Genomic DNA, 25,825 nt, shown 5'->3' with positions numbered 1-25,825 from the left:
GCGTTTCGATGCAGTGTAGATAGTCAATTATTGCAAAAGTTCTAGTCATTTTCGCAGTAAACACGGCAACATAATTTGAATATATACTGCATTGGAGTATAGACAGCTTGGTTGATTCTGATGGGAGCATTTTAATTTGTGATCTGCATTGATTTTAATGGTAACACTAGTTTTGTCGCATAATATGCATCATGTTTGTAATCTAGACAGCTTTGTTGATTATAATGGGCGTAGAGGTAATGTACCGATTTAAACCATAAATCGGATAAATAAACGATAAACCAGTTTGCTTCTGCATCAAAGCTCAAAATAAAATAAAAATATGAAGAATTTTTGTTATTGTTATTATTAACTATATATTTTATAAAATATTTAATAAAATTCTACTAAAATGTTGTATATTAATAAATATAAAATGTATTTATCTATTTATTTTGTTGGCTATTTTATAGAAGATAGGATGATTGCATGTAATAAAAATGTAATTTTTTCTGTAAATATGTAAGATAAAATAAAGAAATAATAATGTAAAGAAAGAAAGAAAAACTCTGAATTCTGATAGTCCTGCCTTTACTTTGGACAATGTTTTAAAAGGTCATTTCATTATTATTATTATTTTTTTAACAGTTCCTGAATCACTTTCTCATACAAATTTTCTATTTACAAAAAAAAAAACAATAATAATAATTTTTGTATACGATATATATAGTCATGCAAATGTTTGGCATATCGGACATTTTAAGAGCATCATGATATAATTTTCTTTACTTATCGCCTACCCCAAATGGGCGTTTCAGTTTCTCTCATGCATCGAGTGTCTAGCAGTGCAGACTGGGTGTGAGTGGATCATAAAGATTCTATATTGCGAGTGTGTGTGTGGGCATTGTTGCAGCTCTTTATGTTAAAACCTGCAACCGCTGAGCTGGTATACCTGACCTCACTAAGCCACCCATGGAAAGCACCGCTCGCTCCCCCTCAATCTCTCTCTCTCTATTCGTCTCTCTCTCTGTCGTTGTGTGCATGTAGGTGCTGTGGTTCACCTTCTCTAGTCCGTAAACAGGATGCTTCCGACCTGTGTGAATATGAAGTTGAATATGAGTAGCTGTGTGTGTGTGTGTGTGTGTGTGTGTGTGTGTGTGTGTGTGTGTGTGTGTGTGTGTGTGTGTGTGTGTGTGTGTGTGTGTTTGCACTAGTGTATGAGTATTGTGCCGTGTTTTGTCACTTTCCAGCAAGCCAAACTGCATGTGTATTTATGGTGATTAAGCCAATAAATCTCTTTCTGTAAATTAAAGGGCCGGTGCAGTTTCTCAGCATTATTGCAGGCGAACGGATGTTTTTGAATCAATAGTTACAGATATACTGCTGAAGAACTAAAAAGAGAGGAAAAAATGAACTCTTTTGCTTGATGCATTAATGCACTTTTTTTTTTTTGCTGCTGCGCTTTAAATGCAACAAGCACACGTAGCATCTTAACACAGCTAGCGGTGGATGACGAGTGGTTTTCTAGCTGTTTCAGATTACAGAAAACATCCCTTTTTTTAAAGAAAAGTAAGATACTTGTCCATCTTCGGGAGATTTTGACTGACACCGGAAACCTGCTCTTTTTTTTCATCTGCACTTCTCCCTCTCCCTCGCTCTATCTCTGTCTTTCTTTCATGTGTATTTTCTCAGTACTGCTGTGGTGGGGCTTTCGAGAGCAGCAGTAAAGGTCAGAGTGATTGACACTCTTATTTTAGTAGCGTGCAGGGAGGGAGATGGAGGTAAATAAATGAAAGGAATGTAAAAAAAAAATAAAGCCTGTGAAAACCATGAGCAAACCATTCTGACCTAAGAAGGGATCAGTCTTTAACACAAGCATGCACGTGTACAAATGTGTGTGTGTGTGTTTTAAAAGCTGGGAAACTTAGGTGTAATTAAAAGACTGTTTTACTTTCTTTTTTTCTAAACTAATGCATTATATATATATATATATATATATATATATATATATATATATATATATATATATATATATATATATATATATACAGTATATAGCGAACAGTGACTCTCGAACCTTGGCCCTCTCACTTTTTTTAAATAAGTAAACTGAGACTAAAATCAGCCTAGCCTAGCTTACTGTGTCCTCTTCTATGGGTTAGCGTGAGAGTTATTAACAAAATAAAACAAAATGTAATAAAATGCAAATCCTCATTATAAATAATTGCATGATCACACAATCGGTGTGTGCATTTCAACAGAATATGGTGATAACTGGCCACAAAACCACACACAATTTAATGTACGCCGACGCATCATGACAGCACATTAGCGACAGCCACTTCCGCATCATCATCATCGAACAGTGATCGTGACCACACACAAACAAGCAAAGCTGGTAATAAATAATATCATTAGACTGGCACAGCAGCCGGTTAAATGTATGTATCTTACTGTAATAAACTTATGATTTGGGAAAAATATTAACTATTGCAATGCAGAATTACAGCAAATATATGCATAATAGTCGCTGAGTTTAAATATACAGACTGACCAGTAATTCTGCAAAATTTATGTTTTCTCAAATAAAGCTTAACATGTATAAAACAGTGGCAGTGGTGGCCAGAATATAATCAGTTGGCATGTGATGTAACCTATTAGATTTTAAATAACTTACCCAAACAAGCAACTTTTTTATTGTTAAAGTTTTTAAACTATTATTTAAAAGTTTTACATATAATTTTTTACAATAGTTTAGGCCTTTGAGGGCCCTGATGGTTCCCATATATTGTGTAAAGATACATGACATACATTTTAAGACATGTTAGTTTAGAAAAATATATAATATAATATAATTTAAATGTAATTATATAAATTCATATCATAATTAATATATATATATATATATATATACACACACACAGTATATGTGTGTGTGTGTGTATATATATATATATATATATAGATAGACAAAAACACTAGTTTAGGAAAATATATAATTTTATTTTTATTGTGATGCTATGCTAAATATTTTACATTTAAAATTAATACTTTTATCATTTTATATATAATAGAAATGTATATATAATAGAAATATAGATATAATAGAAATAGATAAATAGATTGGTTTCCTGGTCATGGGCTGGAGGACTGAGGAGCGAGGAAATGAGGACGCATCAATTTGAGTATTGAGAAGCATCCATAATGTACACTCAATGGCTAGAGAATACCCATAATGCACTGTAAGGGTCGTGCAGAATAAATTACAGAGTCTCGCCAATAGATGGCGCTCGCAGTTGAATCATCCATCCATCCATTTTCCAAACCGCTAGTCCAATATGGCTACAGCATAATAATATATAGGTATAAATTCTTTTTTAATTGATTATTAAATTGTTTAATTACGATTTATACATGATAGAGTTTAGAGTTCAAGGTAAATCTTTTCAGTACTTATGGACCTGCCAGTTTGCTAAGTTCAAAATGATTATTAAACAGCAGGCACAGAATATGCAAAAGTGGCAGCCCTTTCGGCGCACTCAGTGTCCGCATTCACTCACTCGTTTAATTAGTAATAATAATAATTCGTTACATTTCTATAGTGCTTTTCTTAGCACTCAAAGCGCTTTACATAGAAAGGGGGGGAAATCTCTTCAACCACCACCAATGTGCAGCATCACCTGGATGATGCGACGGCAGCCATATTGCACCAGAACGCCCACCACACACTGGCTTATTGGTGGAGAGGAGACAGAGTGATGAAGCCAATCAGTATTTATGGGGATTATTAGGAGGCCATGATGGACAGAGGCCACTGGTCAAATTTGGCCAGGATGCCGGGCTTACACCCCTACTCTTTCGAAGGAATTTTTAATGACCACAGATAGTCAGGACCTCGTTTTAACGTCTCATCATGACTCCTTCTACTGGATTATATTAGTGGAGTAAGGTAGGGAAGAGTGAATGACAGCTTAGGTGTGTTGATTTGAAGCAGTGCTGCACAGACAGACTGATAGTTGTGTGACTTCAAAGTACAGCGAAACCTGTCTCTAATCGCTCTCGCGGGACTACATCGACAGATCTGCGCAGCACCGCTTCCAGTCGAACACACCTAACCTCTTGCTTTGTCCCTGAATGAATCAGTCGTTTTGAACAAATCGTGTGACTGAATGATTCAGTGACTCACCCGGCGATGAGCCTGAGCCATACAGTGCTCGCATTCTCCATGTTCATTATTTTATGTTCTGTCTAACAGTCCTGTCTAATACATGTATATATAACTGTTACACAAAGAAAGTAGACAGTATATGAAAAGTTATAAGCGTTTGCCGTGTGGTTGATGTTCAGTGTTGCTGAGCAGAAATACATAATCATGTTTGGCTTGGTCAGAATTCAAAGTTGCGTTGGATTGCTCCTCAGCGTAAAGGTTAAGAGGCCCATCTATCACTGATTTCCATGTTCGTAGAGTTAGTTTCTGGATATATAGATAAATATATAGGCTATAATCTGTGTGTTTACACAGATTTTTATTTTTTTTAAATGGCGGGTGCTGGTGTTTCGCGTGCGTTCGGCCAATCAGCAAACACTAATGTCATGCTGGTTTTAACCCTATTCTGAAGTAGGAGCTAAATTAGTTCCTCATAAAGGAGTTCCTAGAACTAAAATCGTTCCTAGTTCCTGCGGTGGGAACTTCCGCCAATAGTTCTGGGAACTATGAAGAGGTTCCTCCGGTGCGAAAGCCCTTATTGTAGCCAATCACAGACATATATGTTGAGCTCGTGAACGCAATGGTCAATCAGAGGTGTTCAAGAATCCATTCAATAATGGGGAAATGCTGGTATAGTCACATTTTTAAAATGGAAACAAAGTCGGCACTTTTGACAACACTATGCTGGATAAGGATAAACTTGTCAGAGCTGTTGCTGCACTCCGTCATCGGAAAGTTTATATTGTAATATTGTATTATTCCAATTTTTATTATACATATATAACATCGTTAAATATAACAGAGATTAATTGCAGTCCCATTGCATACAATGTTTTTGTCTGAATTTTTCCTCATTGTGTGGGCGGCCTCCGACTGTTTCGTTGAATAGGGCCTCTGAATTGCTGAAAGGCCATCTCTGGATCACAGCAGAACATCACTGAGACATCTCTTCCTAATGTCAAGTCACCTTTATTTATATAGCGCTTTATACAATACAGATTGTTTCAAAGCAGCTTCACAGTGATAGGAATATGATGCATGTCGGCTGTTGTTCACCTGAAGTTAGTTCAGTGTTGATTCACTTCCGTTCTAAAGATCATCAATTATTAAATTACTTCATTTCATCTATAAAGCAGTTCTGCAAAAAATCCAAAGATGAAGTCATTATCCAGCTCAGTTCTCATACAACAGCGTCAGTACAGTCAGATCAGTAACATTGTTGAATAGTAATTGATTCCTAGTGTCATTATTGTGTGTTGTCAGCGACATGTTGTTCCTGGATTCCTTTGCGTTTTGTTATTTCTAATTTCATTATGTGACTCATTTTGAAAGGTTGTTCTGAGAATGTGAGTAAAAGCAAAAGTAACAATTAGGAAGTGGAGTTATTCAGATGAATGGCATGGCTGTTTGTTGTGGCATTTTAAATTGCTCTCACACACAAACACGTGCACAATTAAACAGTGTTTAATGCGGTAACACCAGAGAACATCTGTGACTAGAAATGAAACTTTTTAATGTGAAGATGAGCCATGAAATCCTTACACAATATACAAAAGCAGGATTTTAAATGGATCAGGTGAATAATAAATCGACTGTGATGTGGCCATCTCATGCGTCTCCACATGGACCATCTACATTGAAACTCAAGTTGTCTGGACTCGCACTATGTGCGCAGGAAATGCACTATGAGTTGTGTCAGAAAACAGATAAACAGCATTCTACACAGCCTAGCAAAATGTTTGTATTGTGTAGAGCGAGGGTGAATATCCAGCCTCTGACAAACAGAAACAGGGGCCAAATATGGTCATAGAAATCGAGCTAATGCGAATTTCTTCGTTTTTCGCTCTTTGGTTTAAGAGCCGTCATGATTTGTCACACTCGCCAGTATTTAGTTTAGACTAGAGAGCAATTCCTGAAGTCATTTCACAACAGGGTTTGGGAAGCTAGTTTGAAAGTGTAGCTTGCTTAAGTTATTCATAGCTTAAAAATAGTTAAGCTATATATAAAAAAAATGTTATATACTCTACAAGCTACTAACAAACAGTATCTAACCACCCTGATGCTACTAGACAATATCTTTTTAAATGTATGATTGCAATGATAGCTATGCATATTTTTCTGGCACAAAAACAATGAAGGTATTTGAATGAATGAGATTAAAACGAGATTAAAACCTTCATTTGACTGTTTTTGATGTGCATCACATTTGCTCCAGCCACATATGTTCCATGTGTGCTTAAAATAAAATGATTTTCTCTATAAATGTGATTAATTGGTTATATTTAAATCATTTTTGATCTTTATGCTAAAGCTAACTCATGATGCTTCTGGTTTATGACTTACTGCATCTTTTGCTTGTATGGTATGTATACTAGTGTACATAGTGTCTAGTGTAAATCGTTTTTTGTTCTTAAGCGTATTGTACTAGTTTTAATCATCTTTTATTCATAACAGTATTTACATTTAATTTGATTTGTAATCATATGTATACTAGTTTTTTGTAAACTTATACTACTAGTAGCCTATACTAGTTTAAATAACCTTTTGTTTGTATACTTATACTAGTTTTAATCATCTTTTGTTGGTATGTTTATTAGTTTCATCTTTTACATGCATATACTAGTTTAAATGATATTCATTCATCTTTTCTTTGCAATCATGTGTATATTACCGTAGTTTTAATTGTCTTTTTTTGAAAAGGAATGTTTGCTAGGTTTAATAATCTTTTTTTCATCATGGTATGTAATACATACCATGATGAAAAAAAGATTATTAAACCTTGCAAAAAAATTATTGTGACTTTAATGGTTAAATACCGTTAATTATTTAACAGTAAGTTTCCTTACTACAGTATGTACGGTGAAGTACGGTGTGTGTCTCATCACCACCGGTTTTTAGTGGTTGTCAGTGTCAGCTGCCAGTGTTTTACCATAAATTTCACTTTTTTTTTTTTTACAGTGTAGTTTTAATTAACATACTGTATGTATATGCAGCCATAACATACAAACTGTGAACAAGTTATTGTACAATGTGTTAATGTTTAGTGATGATGGAGAACCTGAAATTGAACAAGATACATGGACAGTTTAAGACATTAACATCCAGCAATTTGTAGTAAATCTTAGTTGACAGAGAAGCTGATTGGTCTGTGGTTCGTGAACTTCCACGACCTCAACGCTGATTCTCGGAAAACCGTCTTCTTGAGTATTAAATATATTATAGAATTGCTTTTGTGGAAATCTGCTCCGTACGTTTAGCAGCCTTCATGCATTTGCCTTGGCGAACATAATTGGAGAAGAGAAACAAGTCATCCGCTTTACTGTTTGTGTGTGTGGTGTTTAATACTTCAATAACTGCTTGTTCTCCTGGAATTAGAGCAGAAGTGTGCAAATGTGCATGCATATGCATGTGGACGTGAATGAGTCAGTGGTGTTTTCTCCTCTCCTCTCTGTGTGAGGGTTGACTGCCGTTCAAAGAGGAAGGCTTGTAGTATTACGGCACCGTTACTTTGGCACAAGCCAGAGCGTGTGAAGCTATTTTAAGCCGTGATTTAGCCTGACTCAATCAAAATGACAGATTTAGTTTGAGAGAGAAAGAGTTTCTTCATTTCTAAATTCTAAATCTGAATACATGCTGGAAATTCCTGCAGCTCAGAGCGTCCGGATTCATTTGCAGCTCTCACAACTTCCCGGAATCCGCTCTCATTTTTTCCCAAGGAGATTTAGTGTGTGTGTGAGTGTGTATATGTGTGTATGTAGGCGTAGGTCGAAGGTTTCAGATCACGGGTCGTAGCTCTATTCTCTCTTAATTTCCAGATGAACATTCTTAGCTAATCCCAGTAGAACAAGAAAATCATCCGCCTCTCGTTTCCCTCTCCCTGCTCAAACCCACACTGGACGACATTCATGAAGTGTTTTATCATCAGTGACAAGAGTTATTATTTGTCCGACTATTTGAGTGGTATATTATTATGTTTTATTGCCCTGTAAAGAAACTTGCTGGGTTTTGTTTCAGTATAAGAGTCCAAATCACAGTTTATTGCTCTGTGTGAAATCTTACATTTACTTGTATTCATATAGCAGACATTTAAAAGAGCAACTCACAAATGAGAATAATGTAAGCAGAAGTGATCAATTCAAGCTACTGTACGACATTGAAATATTATTCATTTAAAGTATTAAAGACATTATACAGGCACAATATAAACAGTAAAGGATGTTTTGGAACTTGTAAATGTTTCTAAAGACATGATGTAATTGTAATATGATTATATAAAGAGGTTTTGTTGCTTTTTTGTGTTTCAGGACTACAAAATGCCAAAGTTCACCGTACACTGTTCGGACATCAAAGAGATTCGACGCTGTAATCGTCTAGAGATGCCAGACAATATGAACACATTTGTCTTAAAGGTGAACGAAGACACACACTGGTTCATTTCATTGAAAAAAAACTATTATATATTGACAAGGCCGACTCATTTGGATGGTATTAGGCCATTTTAAGATGATCAACTTTGGCCTGATCTTCATAGTGCATGTCCTGTTTTTAGTACATTTTAGTAAATATTGCATGCAAAAAATGTTCATTTAAATGTATTCAATTCATATATAATTATGGAATGTATACAGTGGGGTCCAAAAGTTTAACACCACTTTGAAATTTGTGAAGTTTATAGGACTTTCATGTTTTTTTTTAAACACTGTAAACTTATTATGAACGAATATGAAATATTTCAGATTGTGCAGTATTTCTAGGTGACTAATCAAATGTCATTGATCAGGTGACTTTTTGTACAGACGGCCAGATTATCTTTCTTTGAAGCTCGGGATGCTTCTTTGAACAAATCAAATCATGATGGAGAACGTGGTCATCATGTCTTACAATAAAAAAATACATTTGAAAATTGCAAAACAGACCCATTTTCACTTCTGGTCTCAGATCTTTAAAGCCCACTGTATTTGATAATTGAAAATTTGTGTTTTGTTTTTTTTGTAAATACAGTATATCTGATTTTAGAACGGTTTTATAAACATGCATATACAGTATTTTCACAGTAATATACTGTATTACAGTATTTTCACAAACTAAAATGTTTGTTTGTGAATCCAAGTTCTATTTGTTGTCCCAAATGAAAAAACATATCTAGCACATAAAAGTTTATACCTGTTCTAATCTGTCTCAGGTTAACGCTACTTCATGGGAGTCTCGTCGTTTCAGAGCTGGAAAGAAGAGCTCAGTCTTTGATTTTGCTTTTTTGCTTTTTGCTGAAGTCGTCATGATTAGTGGTCGACCAAAATGTTTTTTCCTTTGGTCTATGCTGATATCTAGAGAGCAAGGTGTCTGACAGCCAATATAAAGCAGATGAGTAGTCGATGGCAGCGCTCTGTGGTGTGACATGCTATTATCTATCTAAAACTATTCAAACAATCTTTACGATTACTATGCATTGCCGTTTTTATGGCCTCATGTTAATTGAGAGATACATGGAATAGTAGTTGTTATATATTTAAATAAAAGCAATTAAAATGGTGAAAATTGTGAATTTATATTTATTTATTTATATATATGACTAGCTTGTCACCATTTTCTACCAGTTATTAAACTATATATATTTATTTATATATATGTGTGTATGTGTGTGTGTGTGTGTGTGTGTGTGTGTGTGTGTGTGTGTGTGTTATATATATATATATATATATATATATATATATATATATATATATATATATATATATATATATATATATATATATATATATATATATATATATATATATATGTATGTATATGTGTGTGTGTGTATGTATGTATGTATGTATGTATGTATGTGTGTGTATGTGTGTGTGTATGTATGTATGTATGTATGTATGTATGTATGTATATATATATATATATATATATATATGTATGTGTATATATATATATATATACATACATACATACATACATACATACATACACACACATACACACATATACATATATATATATATATATATATATATATATATATATATATATGTGTGTGTGTGTGTGTATGTGTGTGTATGCATGTATGTATGTATGTGTGTGTATGTATATATATATATATATACATACATACATACATACATACATACATACATACATACATACATACATACATACATACATACACACACACACACACACACACACACACACACATACATATATACATATATACATATATACATATATATATATATATATATATATATATATATATATATATATATATATATATATATATATATATATATATATATAAGCTGTCTTATACATATTAAAGTAAATCTAAATCTAAATAAATAAATAGTAATTTAATAACCGTAGAAAATGGTGTCAAGCTAGTCACATATATAAATGTATTACAATTTATTACATATTATTTTTATTTTTATTGTAGCAAATGAGTTATTTTTTCAAATCTCACTTCAAATTCAATTAAAATATATCGTAAAACAGGACATGCCATTATTCTTTGGCAAAGCTGTCTTTAAACTGACACAACTCAACTACGGTTCATTAACTGATGCTGACAAACACAAAATGATCAGGCAAGTTCGTTTCTAAATCTTTTTATCTTCTTGTGTTCTCTCCATTCTCTCTCTCTCTCTCTGCTCAGGTTACTGGCCATCCTCGTAGTTTTATATTTGAGGCCGATAATGAGCAGCAGGTGAGCTCCTGGACCACAGAGCTCCGGGAATGCATCACCAGCAGGTGAGAGCAGCGCTTTCTGCATTTGAGCTAAACTTACTTCTGAAGATTCCAGACATCTGCAAAAGTTCCTGACATTCCCCTACTGAGAAAACCCACTCACTTCCTCTCTCTCTCACACACACACACACACACACACACACACACACACACACACACACACATACACATTAGGTTTTCATGTTTTATGGGGACATTCCATAGGCGTAATGACTTTAATACTGAAAAAACTATATATTCTATTCCCTAAACCTACCCATAACAGAAACCCTTCTGCATTTTTACATTTTGAAAAAACATCACTTAGTCTGATTTATAAGCTGCTTTCCTCATGGGGACCAATAAAATACCCCACAAGGTCAAGGGTTTTGCCATCTTTATGGGGACATTGTGTTCCTATAACATAGGGTTTACCAGGACTGCACACACACACATACACACAAAGGGTTACAAGCAGCTCTATTTTTACAAGACTCAACTTAGTACCAAAGTAATCCACAGAGTTTGATTTCTCATGCATTTTAGTAGCTAAAAAAAATCTTAATATAGATATCACTCTGTTTGTTTACTTGCAGACATGTCCGTATATACCATCTGTGTGTATGTCTGTCAAAGAAGGTGTGTTTGTGTGTGTGTGCACGAATGTTTCATTTCCTTTTATTGGTGTGAGGGTACTGAGAACTCAAGCCTGTGTGAATATATCAATGTGAGTTTTAGGAAGAGAGAGAGAGTGAGGTCTTCCTGTTATTCTGATTACTAAGAATCTCAAGAACTCGACTCAGCACATCTCATGGCCTCCTTTCTCTCCATGCCCCCTGCTCTCTCGTTTTATTTGCCTTGTTTTATTTTTCTTACGTTTCTTTCTTTTTTTTCTTTTTTTTTTACCTTTAACCTTTTTTTTTTTTTTTTTCTTTTTTTTGCTTGTCCAAGAATTACAAGACACATTTCCTGACTCGAACCAAAAGCTTTTGTGCTGCTCTCTCCCGCAACTTCCCCAAACGCCCCTCCCTGAGTCTTGCTTCTGCTCTCTTCCTCTGTTCTTTCCTTCATTTCGTCCCTGTAGGTTTCAAAGCGACGTCTGTTCTCCTCTCTACACAGTTTCTCACTATATTCATTGCATTCTTGTTTGATTTTTTGATTTATGTATTTATTTTCACAAATTCTCCCAGTTTTTCATGGTAGATAGATAGAAAGAGAGTGAGATAATAAAAATAATATTAATATAATAAATCCTATATAGTTTAAATTAAATACATAAATATTATATATACATATACACAGACACAGGGGCTGGACAATGAACCTGAAACACTGGCCAGAATAGTGTGAAGGTTTCATGTCTATATATAAGTGGCCTGGTGGTGTGAAGGTTCATTTTAGTGAAGGTTAACTTCAGAGCAATAGCACAGCTGTACATAAAATATTGCAGTTCACACAACATAATGGGAGACATATCAGAGTTCAGAAAAGGACAAATTGTTGGTGCCCGTCTCGCTGGCTCATCTGTGACCAGGACAGCAAGTCTTTGTGGTGTATCGAGAGCTCTGGTATCCAGGGTAATATCGGCATATCTCCACATAGGACGAACCGCATCCAACAGGAGTAACTGTGTCCTGTCTGAAAGGGATGTCCAGGTACTACTAACCCGGATTGTATCCAAAAAACCACAGCTGCTCAACTCCACAGAGTCCATATTAATGGTCAGGATGCTATAGCCAAACCTTTGGTCACTCGTGCCAATGCCAAATATTAGTTTTATTGGTGCAAACAGTGCAAATCTTGGGCTTAAACATGCATCATTCTCTGATGTATCCGTTCACTGTCATTCCCACATCTGTGGAAGTTACGGTGTGGAGAATCCCCCAAAGAGTCCGAACACCCGGACTGTTGATGCCCAGAGTGAGACACGACAGTGGATCAGTGATGTTTGAGCTGTAATATCATGACATTCCCGACTGTGCTTGATGGACTACCGAACCGTTCTGAAGGACCATGTGCTCCTAATGTTTTAAACATTGTACCCTGAAGGTGGTGCCGTGTATCAGCATGATCATGTACCAATACACACAGCAACACTTGTGACAGAATGGTTTGATGAACATTACAAAGTGAAGTTGAACATCTCCCAAGGCCTGCACAGTCACCAGATCTGAAGATTTTTGAGCCACTTTGGGGTATTTTAGAGTAGCAAGTCAGAAAACGTGACTGACCGCTGTTCTGGAAGAGGAATGGGTCAGAATCCCTCTGGCCACTGTGAAGGACTTGTATCGGTCATTCCCAAGACAAACTGAGGCTGTATTGGCCGCCAAAGGAAGCCCTATATATATATATATAAACCGTGTTAAATTCTTTAACATCTCTGTTTTGATTATTTGAAGAAATTTGACACAAAATTTAATTAAAAATGCAAATAACTTTCTATCTAAGCACATTTAATATGTGCGACAAAAGTGTAGTTTTAGGGCCTCTTATGGATCGCAAAAAAAAAAAAAAAAAACACGTTTATGTTACCACGTGTTTGTTATACAAAGTTTCGCTTTTTTTAGTCATCAAACAATGTGTACATACCTTAGCATATGTGATGTGATGTTATTGACAGTGTGACATTGTGGGACCTCTTCATCATGCAATTAAAGAAGCTCATAGATGTTTATGAGAGTGTGTGTGTGTGATTCCAGGTCAGATAGTGTGGATGGAGAAGCGTTTCCTGTTAGTGACTCACTGAATGCAGTTCGCAGAGGGAGCACAGAGCCCAGCGGCCAGGGTGAGTCACGCACATACACACACATACACTTTCTCTCTTCCTGTCTTCTGTTTTTCTCTCTTATTGATATTAATGCAAGTACTCTAAACAGCTTCAAAAGCATTTGTTGTCAACTCGATCAAAACAGACTTAACTGCTGTGAACCGGACCAAAACTCAATTTTGATTCTTTATTGTTCATATGTTTTAGTTATACAGTTGAAACAGTGTCACTGTTACATTCGCTGCATAGATTTCCACTGCAACACATTTTTCATTCATTTTTATAAACTAACATTTGAGATGAAACTATTTTGCATGATAATCGACCGCTTGCTTTAGGTAGAAAATCAGATGAGAGTCATATTCAGATGTCTGTAAACACACTGTCTTGTTTGCCTCCACAGCCTCTCTGGGATTTGGAGTGCTCACAGAGCACGCCTACAATAAAACAGATCACTTCCTGTCCTCTTACCCATGGTTCCACGGGCCCATATCACGTGTGCGGGCTGCCTACCTTGTACAGCATGCCGGGGTCAGCGGTCATGGGAACTTCCTGGTGAGACAGAGCGAGACACGGAGAGGAGACTATGTCCTCACGTTTAACTACCAGGGCAGAGCAAAGGTAATAATAACTCAACATCATTATTATCATGAATATTATTTTCATTATGGATGTTCAGTATATCAGTCACCAAATGGTTATTGCTCAATTTTGTGTTTAAATATATTATTATTATTGTTTTATATTTTGTATTTTTGAATTTTGAAGTTAATTTTAAAGGCATCATGTTTAGGCTACTACTGGAAGCAAATAATATCAGTGCTTATTTTTTCATATTCAGTCAGTATAATGTATTTCTGAATGTTTTAAAAGCATTAAACAATTATTATCTTTTTTTTTCTTTTCTTTTTTTTTTACTGTACATTATACCGTTTTGTGAAACACACACACTCAAACAAGCCAGAATATTATATTTTCAATTTAATTTATAAAACTGTATCCCACAATGCAGTGCTCAACCTAATCTTCCATTTCCATTTTTTACATCTCTGTATCCATTTATTATTAGTATTAGACATTTTACACAAATTTTAAATAAAAATGCAAAATAACTTTTTCTATTTAAGTGCATTTAATATTTTATTAATTAAAAATAATTATATTTACTTAAATTTAAATGCATTAAAATAATGTAATATTTTATTAATTAAAACAACTATATTTACTTAAATATAAATACATTATTTTAATGTAAGCATTACATTAAAAATTATTAACATAACGTTTTCTATTTGATCACTATTCACATCAATATTACTGTTGCAAATTATTTTCTCTGTTTATGTCAGTATTTATAATGCATTTTCCACTGTTTTTCTTCCTTTGCAGCATTTACGTCTATCTTTAACCGAATGGGGTCAGTGTCGTGTGCAGCACCTGCGTTTCCCATCAGTCATGGACATGCTGAATCACTTCCGCAACTGTCCGATCCCACTGGAATGTGGCGCCGCACGTGACGTTACGTTGGCCAATTATGTGCGGGTAAACCCCACTCACACAGGTGAGACTAGAGATATTTGCACATGTAAATATTTACAGTATAGGACAGCTTTTTAGCCGGTGTTATTAAACCCTGCTCCTAAGATGTGCAGTGTGAAACGATGCAGTGTTAGAATGATATTACTAGATGCTTAACAACCGACAACCAATCGCATGCATGAATTCACGTGCTTTGCACCGTCACAGAAACACACAGAAACTGTTAAATGGCGGCGTAAAACACGTCAACTGGTGTGAAGAAGAGACCGTTTCATTCTTATCTTTATAGTCAATTAGTACAGTCTGCTAGAGGGCAACAGATTCGCAGTTGATCCGTGATCCGTACGGACGAGGCCCGGTTCGGCGCGCATGTGAATCGCGGATTAATTGTCAAGTTTAACTGTCATAGAGTAAAAGTTTATCACTTGCACGCTTTTTTTCTTGACAATTTGCACATTCAAGAGATTTTAAACCATTCAAGCGCAAGAAGAGGTGACAAAGAACACCGAATTGATTCCTCTTTCGCATCTCCTTGCGCTTGAGCGGACACATACACATCAAATTTTTAAAATACCCGTCTCAGCAAGTATTTTTGTTTACACAGTCGGTTATGTCTTAAGTGAACGTAACCAGTTGATAAAGAAATCAGATGTGTATGAGTATATTGGTCCGTTCATTATGTCTTAAAGTGACAGCAGCCTATACAAATCTGCTGCTGTCTGTCATTTAATCAGTCCCTCCAGAAAAACGCGATTATGCGATTGCATAATTCAATGCATAATCAGCCACATAATCAGTCCGCATATTTATGCGGGGGCCGCATTTTTTCAAATATGCCGCATAAATTGACGATTTCCGCGCATAAAATATGCGGGGCTTGCATGATTTCATAATCCCCGCATTTTCGTTGCAAAAAAGTCAGCTTATCTTAGCAGAAAGTTGAAAAATGTTGCGTTTACTTCACACAAGAGCAGCCGTTTTCCCCTGTTGCCATGGGAACGTGATGAAGTGACTTTATTACAGTTGTAAGTATATTGGTAGTATGTAAATTTACGTTACAGTAAGAGATTGCACTTTGTGCATTGGAAGCACTTATTTTAACAGAAGATGTCTGTTTTGTATAGCTACCTCTGTAAAATTAATTTTTGCAGAAGTTGTAGCATATTCCTTTTGTAAAGCTACAGAACTTGTTTGACTCATGAATGTTTTGTAAGTTTGAGCCATGTGTTTATTAAGGTCTGAAATGAAACAAATCTCCAGCAAAATTTCCAGAACTTTCTGTGATGTAGTATGCTTGCTTATCATAGGAAGTAATAGAAAATGACTCTTTACATTAAAGGCACAATATGTAACTTTTTTGCTTTAAAAATAGCAAAAATCACTATATCTATGTTATATATTTTTTTTACTTGTGTACTTACATTATCCCGACTGTTTCCAACAACTTTCAAACCAGGAGAAATTTGTAATTTAATTCGAGAAACATCCCGTTTCTTTATTTCCGTTTTGTCGCCGTCATATCCGCGTTGTCCCTGGTTTCCGCTCGTGCTGCCATGGCAACCAGAGCTATGAACCAGAGCCCTCTGATAGTAACCAAAGCGACTGACGCGGACAACTTTGTAGTTCACAATGTCTATTTGCACTCTGTTGTTGTTTCGTTCAAACATTATGGACCATGGCAAGCAGACTTTGGATAAAAAAAGGAGAACTAAAACGAGAATCAATATCAGCGCGGTGTTTTTGAGATGCCTAGAGCGTATATAAACGAGAGCTCCTCGTCCGAGACTTCGACCGCTCCTACATGTACTTTATTAAACAGGTGAGCACATTTACATAAAACTAATCAATGTTATATAGTTCAACAATGATAAAATGTTAGAATATGATCTGTATGTTATTCTAATGTTGATCTAGTTTACTGCTAGTCTCATACAGACAAACTAACACATACATTTAAACACATTTAAATGCAGTTTAGTGTGCTAACGTTAGTGTAATGTTATACCAAGTGAAACAGCGCTGCGTTACCTCACAAGTTTAATTTGTCTAATAAACTGACCTGTGAGTAGTAATTCTGCGTGTAGTTCGGTAGAATGAAATGTTCATATTCCTTTTATATCCGCGGGACTCGCGTCGCGTGTGGAGCTGATAGCTGTCATAGCAATCCTGAACTGCTTTATATCACAGTCATGATAAAAACATCGATGTATTCAGTCAACCATAAACATCATTAGATCGGTCGGCTTGACTTTGACGACAAGATCCATAATTCTTAGCAAATGTTGCGTCATAAATCTACGCCTTTGTTATTGTAAATAGGTTAGCGACCCCTAGTGGCGAAAAATGCCATACTGTACGTTTAAGGTAGTAGCCTAGTGAGACCAGGGTGTTGGGGGAATCACTTTTTTTTCTCTTTTTCATCAAACCGCAGTTTTTGTAAGTTCCCGCAATTTCATTGCATAAATATCCTGCATATTCCATCGCATTATTTAAGAAAACGTGCTGCATAATCAAGGATTTTTGCCCGCGACAATCACAAAAAAACTTTGCGTTTTTCTGGAAGGACTGTTTAATGTCAATTAAACAATAAAACACATCTTCAACAAAGATTAATCTATATTTAATTTATACAGTGAACACTATAGTGTTATTTTACAATTTACTGATTACATTTCTGTTCCTGAATACTACTGTTTTAACTTTATTTGTAACTTTGTTATATTGTATCTATGCTTGTAATTGGTGTATATGTTCTTATTTTATTACTGACTTTTATCTTTAATGTTAAATTATTAATTTTATTGCTGTGGTATCGATGTACTTAAAGTGGTCTTTTAGTAATAAATGAAAAGCAAAGTTACATTGTTTTTTTTTTTTTTTTTTTTTGCTGATCCGAAAAATGATCCAATCCGTGACTCAAAAACTGCACTATGATCCGAAGCGTGGGTTTAGGGATCCATTGCACCACTACAGTCTGCAGTGTATAATATAAAGACGTGCAATATTAGAGCTTTTATATAAACAGGTCGCACACGTCTCTCCTCCAATCAATAACAATGACACCGCAGATAAGGACATTAACCCAGGGTTTAGGAATGTACAGTGTGAAACGTCAGTTCATGTGAATACCGAGGATTCATTGTTAACCCCGGGTTAAATTATGAGCATTGTGAAACATGGAGGAAGATAGCGCAGGATTAATGCAACTAATAATGCATTCATGCTTAATGCACGCAATATAACATAAGTGGGAAAAAACTCACTTAAGCATCCTTTTGCACATACAATAAAGTGCAACAGATGTTTTCTTAGTAGACAAATTGATTTGAATCACTTCTGAGTCATTTTTATATTTTAATGTAAACCATCTGATCGTAATTGTTATTATAAGTAAACATGTTTGATTTATTCACCAAAGCCAATTTTTTCACATATTTGGTGCTTGGCAAGAATTAATTCTGGGCTTATGTGTAATGTAATATATTGCAATGTAATGTGTGTAAACCACATTAAATAGCATAATAAAAATGTTTAAATAATCTTTGGCTAGTTTATGTGATCATACAAAGTAATAAAGGCGATATTTATTGCACTGTTAAAATACAATATATAATGTTCGGGCAGCTGAAAAAACATGCATACAATTTCTTTTTTGTCTCTATCTGTCACACACTTTGAGCTCGGCAGGAGCGTTTCCCTCTTGTGCTTTGTGGTTTAGATGGGTTTTAGTAGTTCTGAGAGACCTGACACAAGGAAACATGCACTCTCTCAAACACACACGCATCCATACACTTTTATGCATATCATCACGACTACAGACTAACCTGCCATCAAGTCTCTGTTTCCTGCTGTCCCACCCTCACAAGCTGTAATAATGTGGTCAAGCACAAACACACACATATACGCAGAGCCTAATATCATGTTTTATCACACACATTTACTAACATGCTCTAGTATGTGCTCATACTTCAATACACTTCAAGCACACACACTCTCACTGTGACACTCGCAGTAAATGTTAATGTTGTAAATGTGAAGACGATGCCCTCTATGGGATACAGGGAGCATCGTATTATTCAATCGAAGAAATAAAATGCTGGGGGGGAAAGAAGTCATCAAAACTAGTTAATCTATTTATGTGAATAACTGTTGTTTACTCTAGCATTCAAAAGTTTGAGGTAGGTAAGTTTTTTTTTTTATTTTAGAACGAAGCCTCTTATGTTCATTAAGGCTACATTTGTTTGATAAAAATATTGACTACTTTCTTACTGTATTTTACATCTTACATTAAATATTTCCATACAATGCTCCCTGTATCCCATAGAGGGCTTCGTCTTCACATTTACAACATCTGCACCCTGCAAATAGATTGACAGTGTTTTTTTCTCCTGTGATGCAAAGCTGAATTTTCAGCATCATTACTCCAATCTTCAGTGTCACATGACCCTTCAGAAATCATTTTAAAATGCTGATTTCATGCTTGAGCATGAAACATTTATTATTATGCTTAAACATTTATTAAAATGATGAAATGTAATGATGACAATATTCAAAACAGTTGTGCTGTGCTTTTATATTTTGATATAAATACTGATAGGGATTCTTTGATGAATTAAATAGAAAGTTCAAAAGTATATGAATACTTCCAAGTGCCATCTGAAATTTTCTTCTAGAATGATCATTTTTATCAAGCTTGTATATTTAAGTTCAATAATTTCACTTAAATGGCAGTGCAAATTACCTATTAATTGTCATTTAAGTGAAATCACTTAACTTAAATATACAAGCTTGATAAAAATGATCATTCTAGAAGAAAATTTCAGATGGCACTTAGAGGCTTTTGCATCTGAACTCTTCATATATTTTATTTGAAATGTAAATACTTTGTAAAATTATAAATGTCTTTACTGTCACTTGTGATCAATTTAATGCATCCTAATAATGCTAAATAAAAGTATTACTTTATCGTTCAAAAGTGTAATAAACAGTAACATTAAACTAAATATCTAACAAAAGTAATAAAATCTAAAAAAAAGTTTTGTTTTTTTTTGTTTTTTTGTAAAATTCATAGAAAGTAATTGGTCAAAAGGTGTTAACTGTATTTTACAAATAAAAATGTTGAACTTCTGAGTGTAGTGTTCGTCGTCATAGGCAGATGGAGCAATTTGTGGTTCTACATTTATGTGTTCTTCATCTACCTTTTAAGACTTAACTAAAATTAAACTGAAAACCAAAATTGTAAACTAGTGAATTTTTGATAACTGTAATAACTGTTGCGCTGATGAAGTGTTTTGTCTGTTCCATGTCTCTAGGTCAGAGTTCGGCTGTGGGCTCTCCGGTTCTGGTGCCCTTCTCTCGCTGGAGCTCAGAGCCGAGTCTGGCCCACTGCAGCCCGGATTCATGCCCTCACATGGCCCAGTCGTGTTCGCCCCCCTCAGCGTTAGTCGAGCTCCCGCACCGCACGCCCCCTTCCCTTCCAGATCGGCCCGTTCCCGTTCCCGTTCCCCTGCGCCGGAGCGAGTCAGTGGGCCGCAGAAACCTGCTCCGCCACCCCAACCCGCTGCCGCCCCTCCTGCCCAACCGGGACTCTGACTATGAACTGGAGCCGCTGGACAGGGGGCGCAAGAGAGCCATCGACAACCAGTACATGTTCTTCTGACAGAGACGGGATGAAAAAGCGAACAGAAGAAGCCGCGGATGCTCCAGGATTCCCGCCCGGATGGAGACTTCGACAGAGATCTAGTCGTGCACAAGACTCGGCGGGGTAACCGTGCGACGCACGTGTCTGAACGATACCGCCAGAGCCCTGACACCTCACCATGACAGCTGTCTACCTTGTTAATATATTATACAGATGTTTCACTATCAGATCTGTGTGTATTGTAGAATAACTAAAGTAGGAAGGAGAAGCGGGCAGCTGCTCATGGGGATACAGAGCATTTGTCGAAGATAGTGGAATGGGAAAGTTTAACAATGGCTAGTCAGTAAGTCGAACACAAACCAAGGGTCAATCCAAACACGTCTGTGTCTACACTGGAAGTGGCCGACATTGCGACAACTTGAGGTCGTCTACACTGGAAGCGTTCACAGACCAGTCAGCTGCAAGCTTGAGACTACACTCGCTGCCATTACTAAAATGACAATAAAATCATTACTAAAAAATAAAATTGATTTTCAACAGAGATCTGTTATAAAATTGATTGTGCGTGTGATAGTATTATACTTAATTTTACATATAACTGCAGATGCATATGGTTAACTAAATCAAAAATGATTCAAATTAGTACATTAGACCAGAAACATCTAGAGCTGGCTTTGATATATAACGGTCAGAAGTTATTTAAACGTGTAAAGAATACGATTTATAGATTTGAAATAAAATCACGTCATTTTGGATGTGGCTGGAGTTGTCGGAAATAGAAATGGAGAAACGGGGCATCCGCTTTAAGTGCTTACAGTGTAGACAGCTCTGATATTTATAACCGGAGCAACTTAGTTGTGTCGTGTTGCCACATGCCAAACACGTCCGATGTAGATACTGTGTTAAACATCTTAAAGATCCAAATAGTTTAGTCTGGCTGCACACACACATACACACACACTTTCAGATTGTTTAATTCATGTTCAGTTGTAGTAATACACAGGTTTCTATATGTTTCGTGTATTAGAAGACCAAATTATATAGAGCACATTTTGGTCGCATAGCCGAGGCCTTGATGTAGTACGCCTCTCAACACAGTGAGTCATGTCATCTTGGATTCTAGAGGTTTACATTTTAACTGACCAAAGAACAAAATGAACCAAAACCAGTCCAGCATTATAGCCAATAAGTTTTGTTACACCTAAATTGTTATGGATTTGTTTAAACCTGTGAATTCATTCTTTCTATCTGTTTTAACACATTTTAACCCTCATGTGTTTCATGGCTTCGTAAGCTGTGGAAATACTACTTTTAAACTAACAGCTACAAAAATCTGACGCCATAAATAGTTGATATTAAGCTATTTGTCTGTCGTTTTTTAGTAAATGCAATACCAAAAAAATAACCAAAAAAAAAAAACATTGCTCAACGTTTTCGGAGCTGTGTCTCTTTGAATCGTTGTGAATGTCTTTCTTTGTGCTTAACACTACCATGATAGTCAAATCTGTATCAAGTGCAGATACCCAAATTACTTTATATCTCATTCATACATAATTTGGAAAATCTCACATTTCACCCCTAAGTCAAAAGAAAAGGATGTATGTATGTATATGTATATATATATATATATGTATGTATGTATATGTGTGTGTGCATGTGTGTGTACCTGATTAATCCTACGTTGTGAGGACCAAATGACCCCACAAGGATATTGCTACCAGTAATTAATTTTTATTTTTTTTGGTCCCCATGAGAAAAATAGTACTAAGTAATGTTTTTTGTAAATGTAAAAATGCAGAAAGTTTTTTTGTTTGTTTGTTTAGGTTTAGGGGTATGGGATAAAGTATGCAATTTGTACAGTATAAAATTATTTTGTCAATGGAAAGTCCTCATAATGATAGAAAACCTGTGTGCGTGCGTGCGTGTATACGCGTGCTTGTTTAAATAATTTATGAGGACAACATTTTGCATAACGACATTACACTGGTATTACAACGTAAATGTGGTTTATGAGGACATTTCCTGAGTCCTCGCAATTAAAATGGCTTAAAAAAACATACAATGTTTTATTAAAAATGTAAAAATGCAGTTTTCTGTGATTGTTTAGGGTTAGGAGATTGAATATACAGTTTTTACAGTATAAAAACCATTATGCCTATGAAATGTCCTCATATAATGATAGGTGCGTGTGCATAATCATATATTTACTAATATATAATATTTTTACTATATTTATTGAAAAAAATGATATGTAATTATATTTTTCATAAAATAAAGAAAATTAGGCCTTCATTTTTAGGACCATAAATAATTCTCATAATACTTAATGATTATTTGCGTGTTTTACAATTACTGTATTACAGTACTTTTATACAATATATATATAAAAAAAATTAAATTCAATGTACAATTAAGACTTTTCTTCTGGTTGTGGGGTGAAATATGACTGACATATTACAGACAGGTTTTGTGCATTCATACAGTCGTCAATGACTGATGCAAAGCAAGAAACTTTTCTATACTCTCTCCTCCTCTTCTGCTTTGCTGCAGAATTCAGTCTCTGCTACGCTCCTGCTACTCTTCATCGGCCGTTGTTTCTTCATTTCGTAACGCGTCTCGATACCACAAAGAACCGTTTCACATTCAAAGAATTGGCAACCACATTCTACACTCTATAATTATATTGTTTAACATGATATGAATACAAGCATACCTGTGTATCACTACCTCGCATTGCATTGCATTGTGGACTGTGTGTTCCAGGTGGACTGTTCTTTTATGATTGGACGGTGTCAGAGCAGCATTGTGCAGATGGAGTCAGACTATTCAGTTGCTTGTGTCATTGACATGCATGTCCACTAATAAGTGATGTGCTCAATTCAATCATCAGAGTATTTAAATGACTATGCTGCTTTGCAAATGACCCAGAATGTCCTTTTGTAATTAGAAAACACTTGTTTTTTATGCAAATACGATTCTAACACAATTTTTAACATGTACAGATTCAATTTCGTATTGCTGACTTTATCGGAAAACAACAGCTGCATTGTCCGGTGATGATTTGCTTACTCCAAACGTAGTGCTCAACGGGCCATATTGACAAAGTACATCTCAGAGTCAATTGCACTGTTATGTAAGGTGATGGAAATGGGAAGATCTGGGGCCGGTCGCATAAACCGTTCAGACTAGTCACATTTTGTTTCTTTAAGACTGTTCATAACTGTTTCAAGTCAGTTAAAACATAGATTTGATAGTAGAAAAGGCTGCCCCTAGACACTCTAGTTGGACATACTAGTACTTAAGACTCAGTCTGAACATAAGGGCTATGTTGATGCAACCGGCCCCTGATCCTGAAGCTGTGCACTTTGAGATGCTTTGTACATACACGCCCTGAACTGCACCACTTTGCTTTCTGAGGTCCCTCAAAGTTCAACTGATGAATGTATGTCCTCTCTCTCTATACTGTTGTTACTCTGAGACGTATAAGTGCACTGTAAACCCCTGGGCTTTATCCTCAGCTAGTTTAACCACTCCACCACGGCTTTCTGATCAAACTTTCCTGTTACTTTCCATGTAGCAATATGCATATTAAATTATATCAACTGTATTTTTGATATTTTTAGGGGGAAAAATAAAGTAAATTTTTCAGTCCACTAAGTATTTTTTGGTTCTTTGTGATGGGTATATTAAACAAAATATAAGAAATACTGTTTTAGGCACACACAATATTAATATCATAATGATTTAACACTTAAATAAGTTCATTTAATTTTGGAAAGCATTAATATGTTACACCAAAACCTTCTGCTAAATTAATACATGTAAAAGTACTATGGTTCTGTTTGATTAACAACACTTAAAAAGCATCTTAAAAAATGTACCATGGTATTACTGAAATACTGTGACTATTAACAAAATGACTATTTCTTAGAAGCCATACAGTGTATATATATATATATATATATATATATATATATATATATATATATATATATATATGTATATGTATGTATATATATGTATGTATATATATGTATGTATATATATGTATATATGTATGTGTATATATATATATATATCCCTTAAACAATGATAATTCACGAGTCAATAATTCATGACTTTCACTTTTTACCATTACTGTAATACAGTAATTATATACAATATTAAAAATGAGATATTAGAAAATGACTGTAAAACAATAACTTTATATTTAAAACATAAATATGTCATTAAGATTTTTTTTATATTATATAGTGTTTTGCAGTATGGTCATTATAATGAATTTTACACTTTATATTAAACACTTTAAGTGATGGTAAAATTAGGATATATGGTATCAATATTGTTTGGTACTTGCATTTATTGCCCCAACTTATAGCCTGTTGTTTTCAATCACTTATGCTTGCACTATAGTCATAAGTCAATGGATAAAACCTTCTACTAACTGAATATATTTAAATGTCCATGGTAAGTTTGACAAACAACACTTCAAAAGTGCCACAAAAGTACTATGGTAGGCCTACTCTGCCATAATACTAAGGAATATTTTAAAGTATATCATAATATTACCATCTGATTCCACAACTACCATGCTACCACCACAATACTTTTTTTTTTTTTTTTTTTTTTTTTTTTTTGGGTGAGGGTTTAGTACCAAAAAGTATGTTTTAGGGTATGGTATTCTACATGTACTATGGGAGTTCCATGGTATTCTGGGACGTACCTTGTAATAGGCATACCATAAATACCATGGGACATGAACTCCAGTACCATCCTATGCATCACTGACTGTGCCATTGTATTGCCACAGTATTCTAGACTTATTCTAAACATCTTAGGTTTGCACGTCAATCAACTTTGATGGATGAATAGAATACATTCCACGTCAAAACCTACAATTCACTGACTTCCAACCATCTCAGTCACGCACATTTCAGATGTGAATGACAGACAGACCTGCCAAACCAGAGGAGAG

General features: G+C 35.2%; 1 protein-coding gene across 1 annotated transcript in view; it reads left to right on the top strand.

Annotated features, from left to right (window-relative positions):
- sh2b3 (SH2B adaptor protein 3) overlaps positions 1 to 22,245 on the top strand; it is a 47,769-nt gene extending 25,524 nt beyond the window's left edge. The window contains exons 3-8 of the mRNA XM_081366891.1: positions 8,491 to 8,595; positions 10,833 to 10,927; positions 13,603 to 13,688; positions 14,074 to 14,291; positions 15,060 to 15,231; positions 20,522 to 22,245. Coding sequence (XP_081223017.1) covers positions 8,491 to 8,595; positions 10,833 to 10,927; positions 13,603 to 13,688; positions 14,074 to 14,291; positions 15,060 to 15,231; positions 20,522 to 20,868 — 1,023 coding nt within the window. The 3' untranslated portion in view covers positions 20,869 to 22,245. The remainder of the gene's footprint in view (positions 1 to 8,490; positions 8,596 to 10,832; positions 10,928 to 13,602; positions 13,689 to 14,073; positions 14,292 to 15,059; positions 15,232 to 20,521) is intronic.
- Positions 22,246 to 25,825: the final 3,580 nt, after the last annotated feature.

Source organism: Scardinius erythrophthalmus, assembly GCF_964197995.2.
Source record: "Scardinius erythrophthalmus genome assembly, chromosome: 5".
NCBI lineage: Eukaryota > Metazoa > Chordata > Actinopteri > Cypriniformes > Leuciscidae > Scardinius > Scardinius erythrophthalmus.
This window is presented reverse-complemented; position numbering and strand designations above follow the sequence as displayed.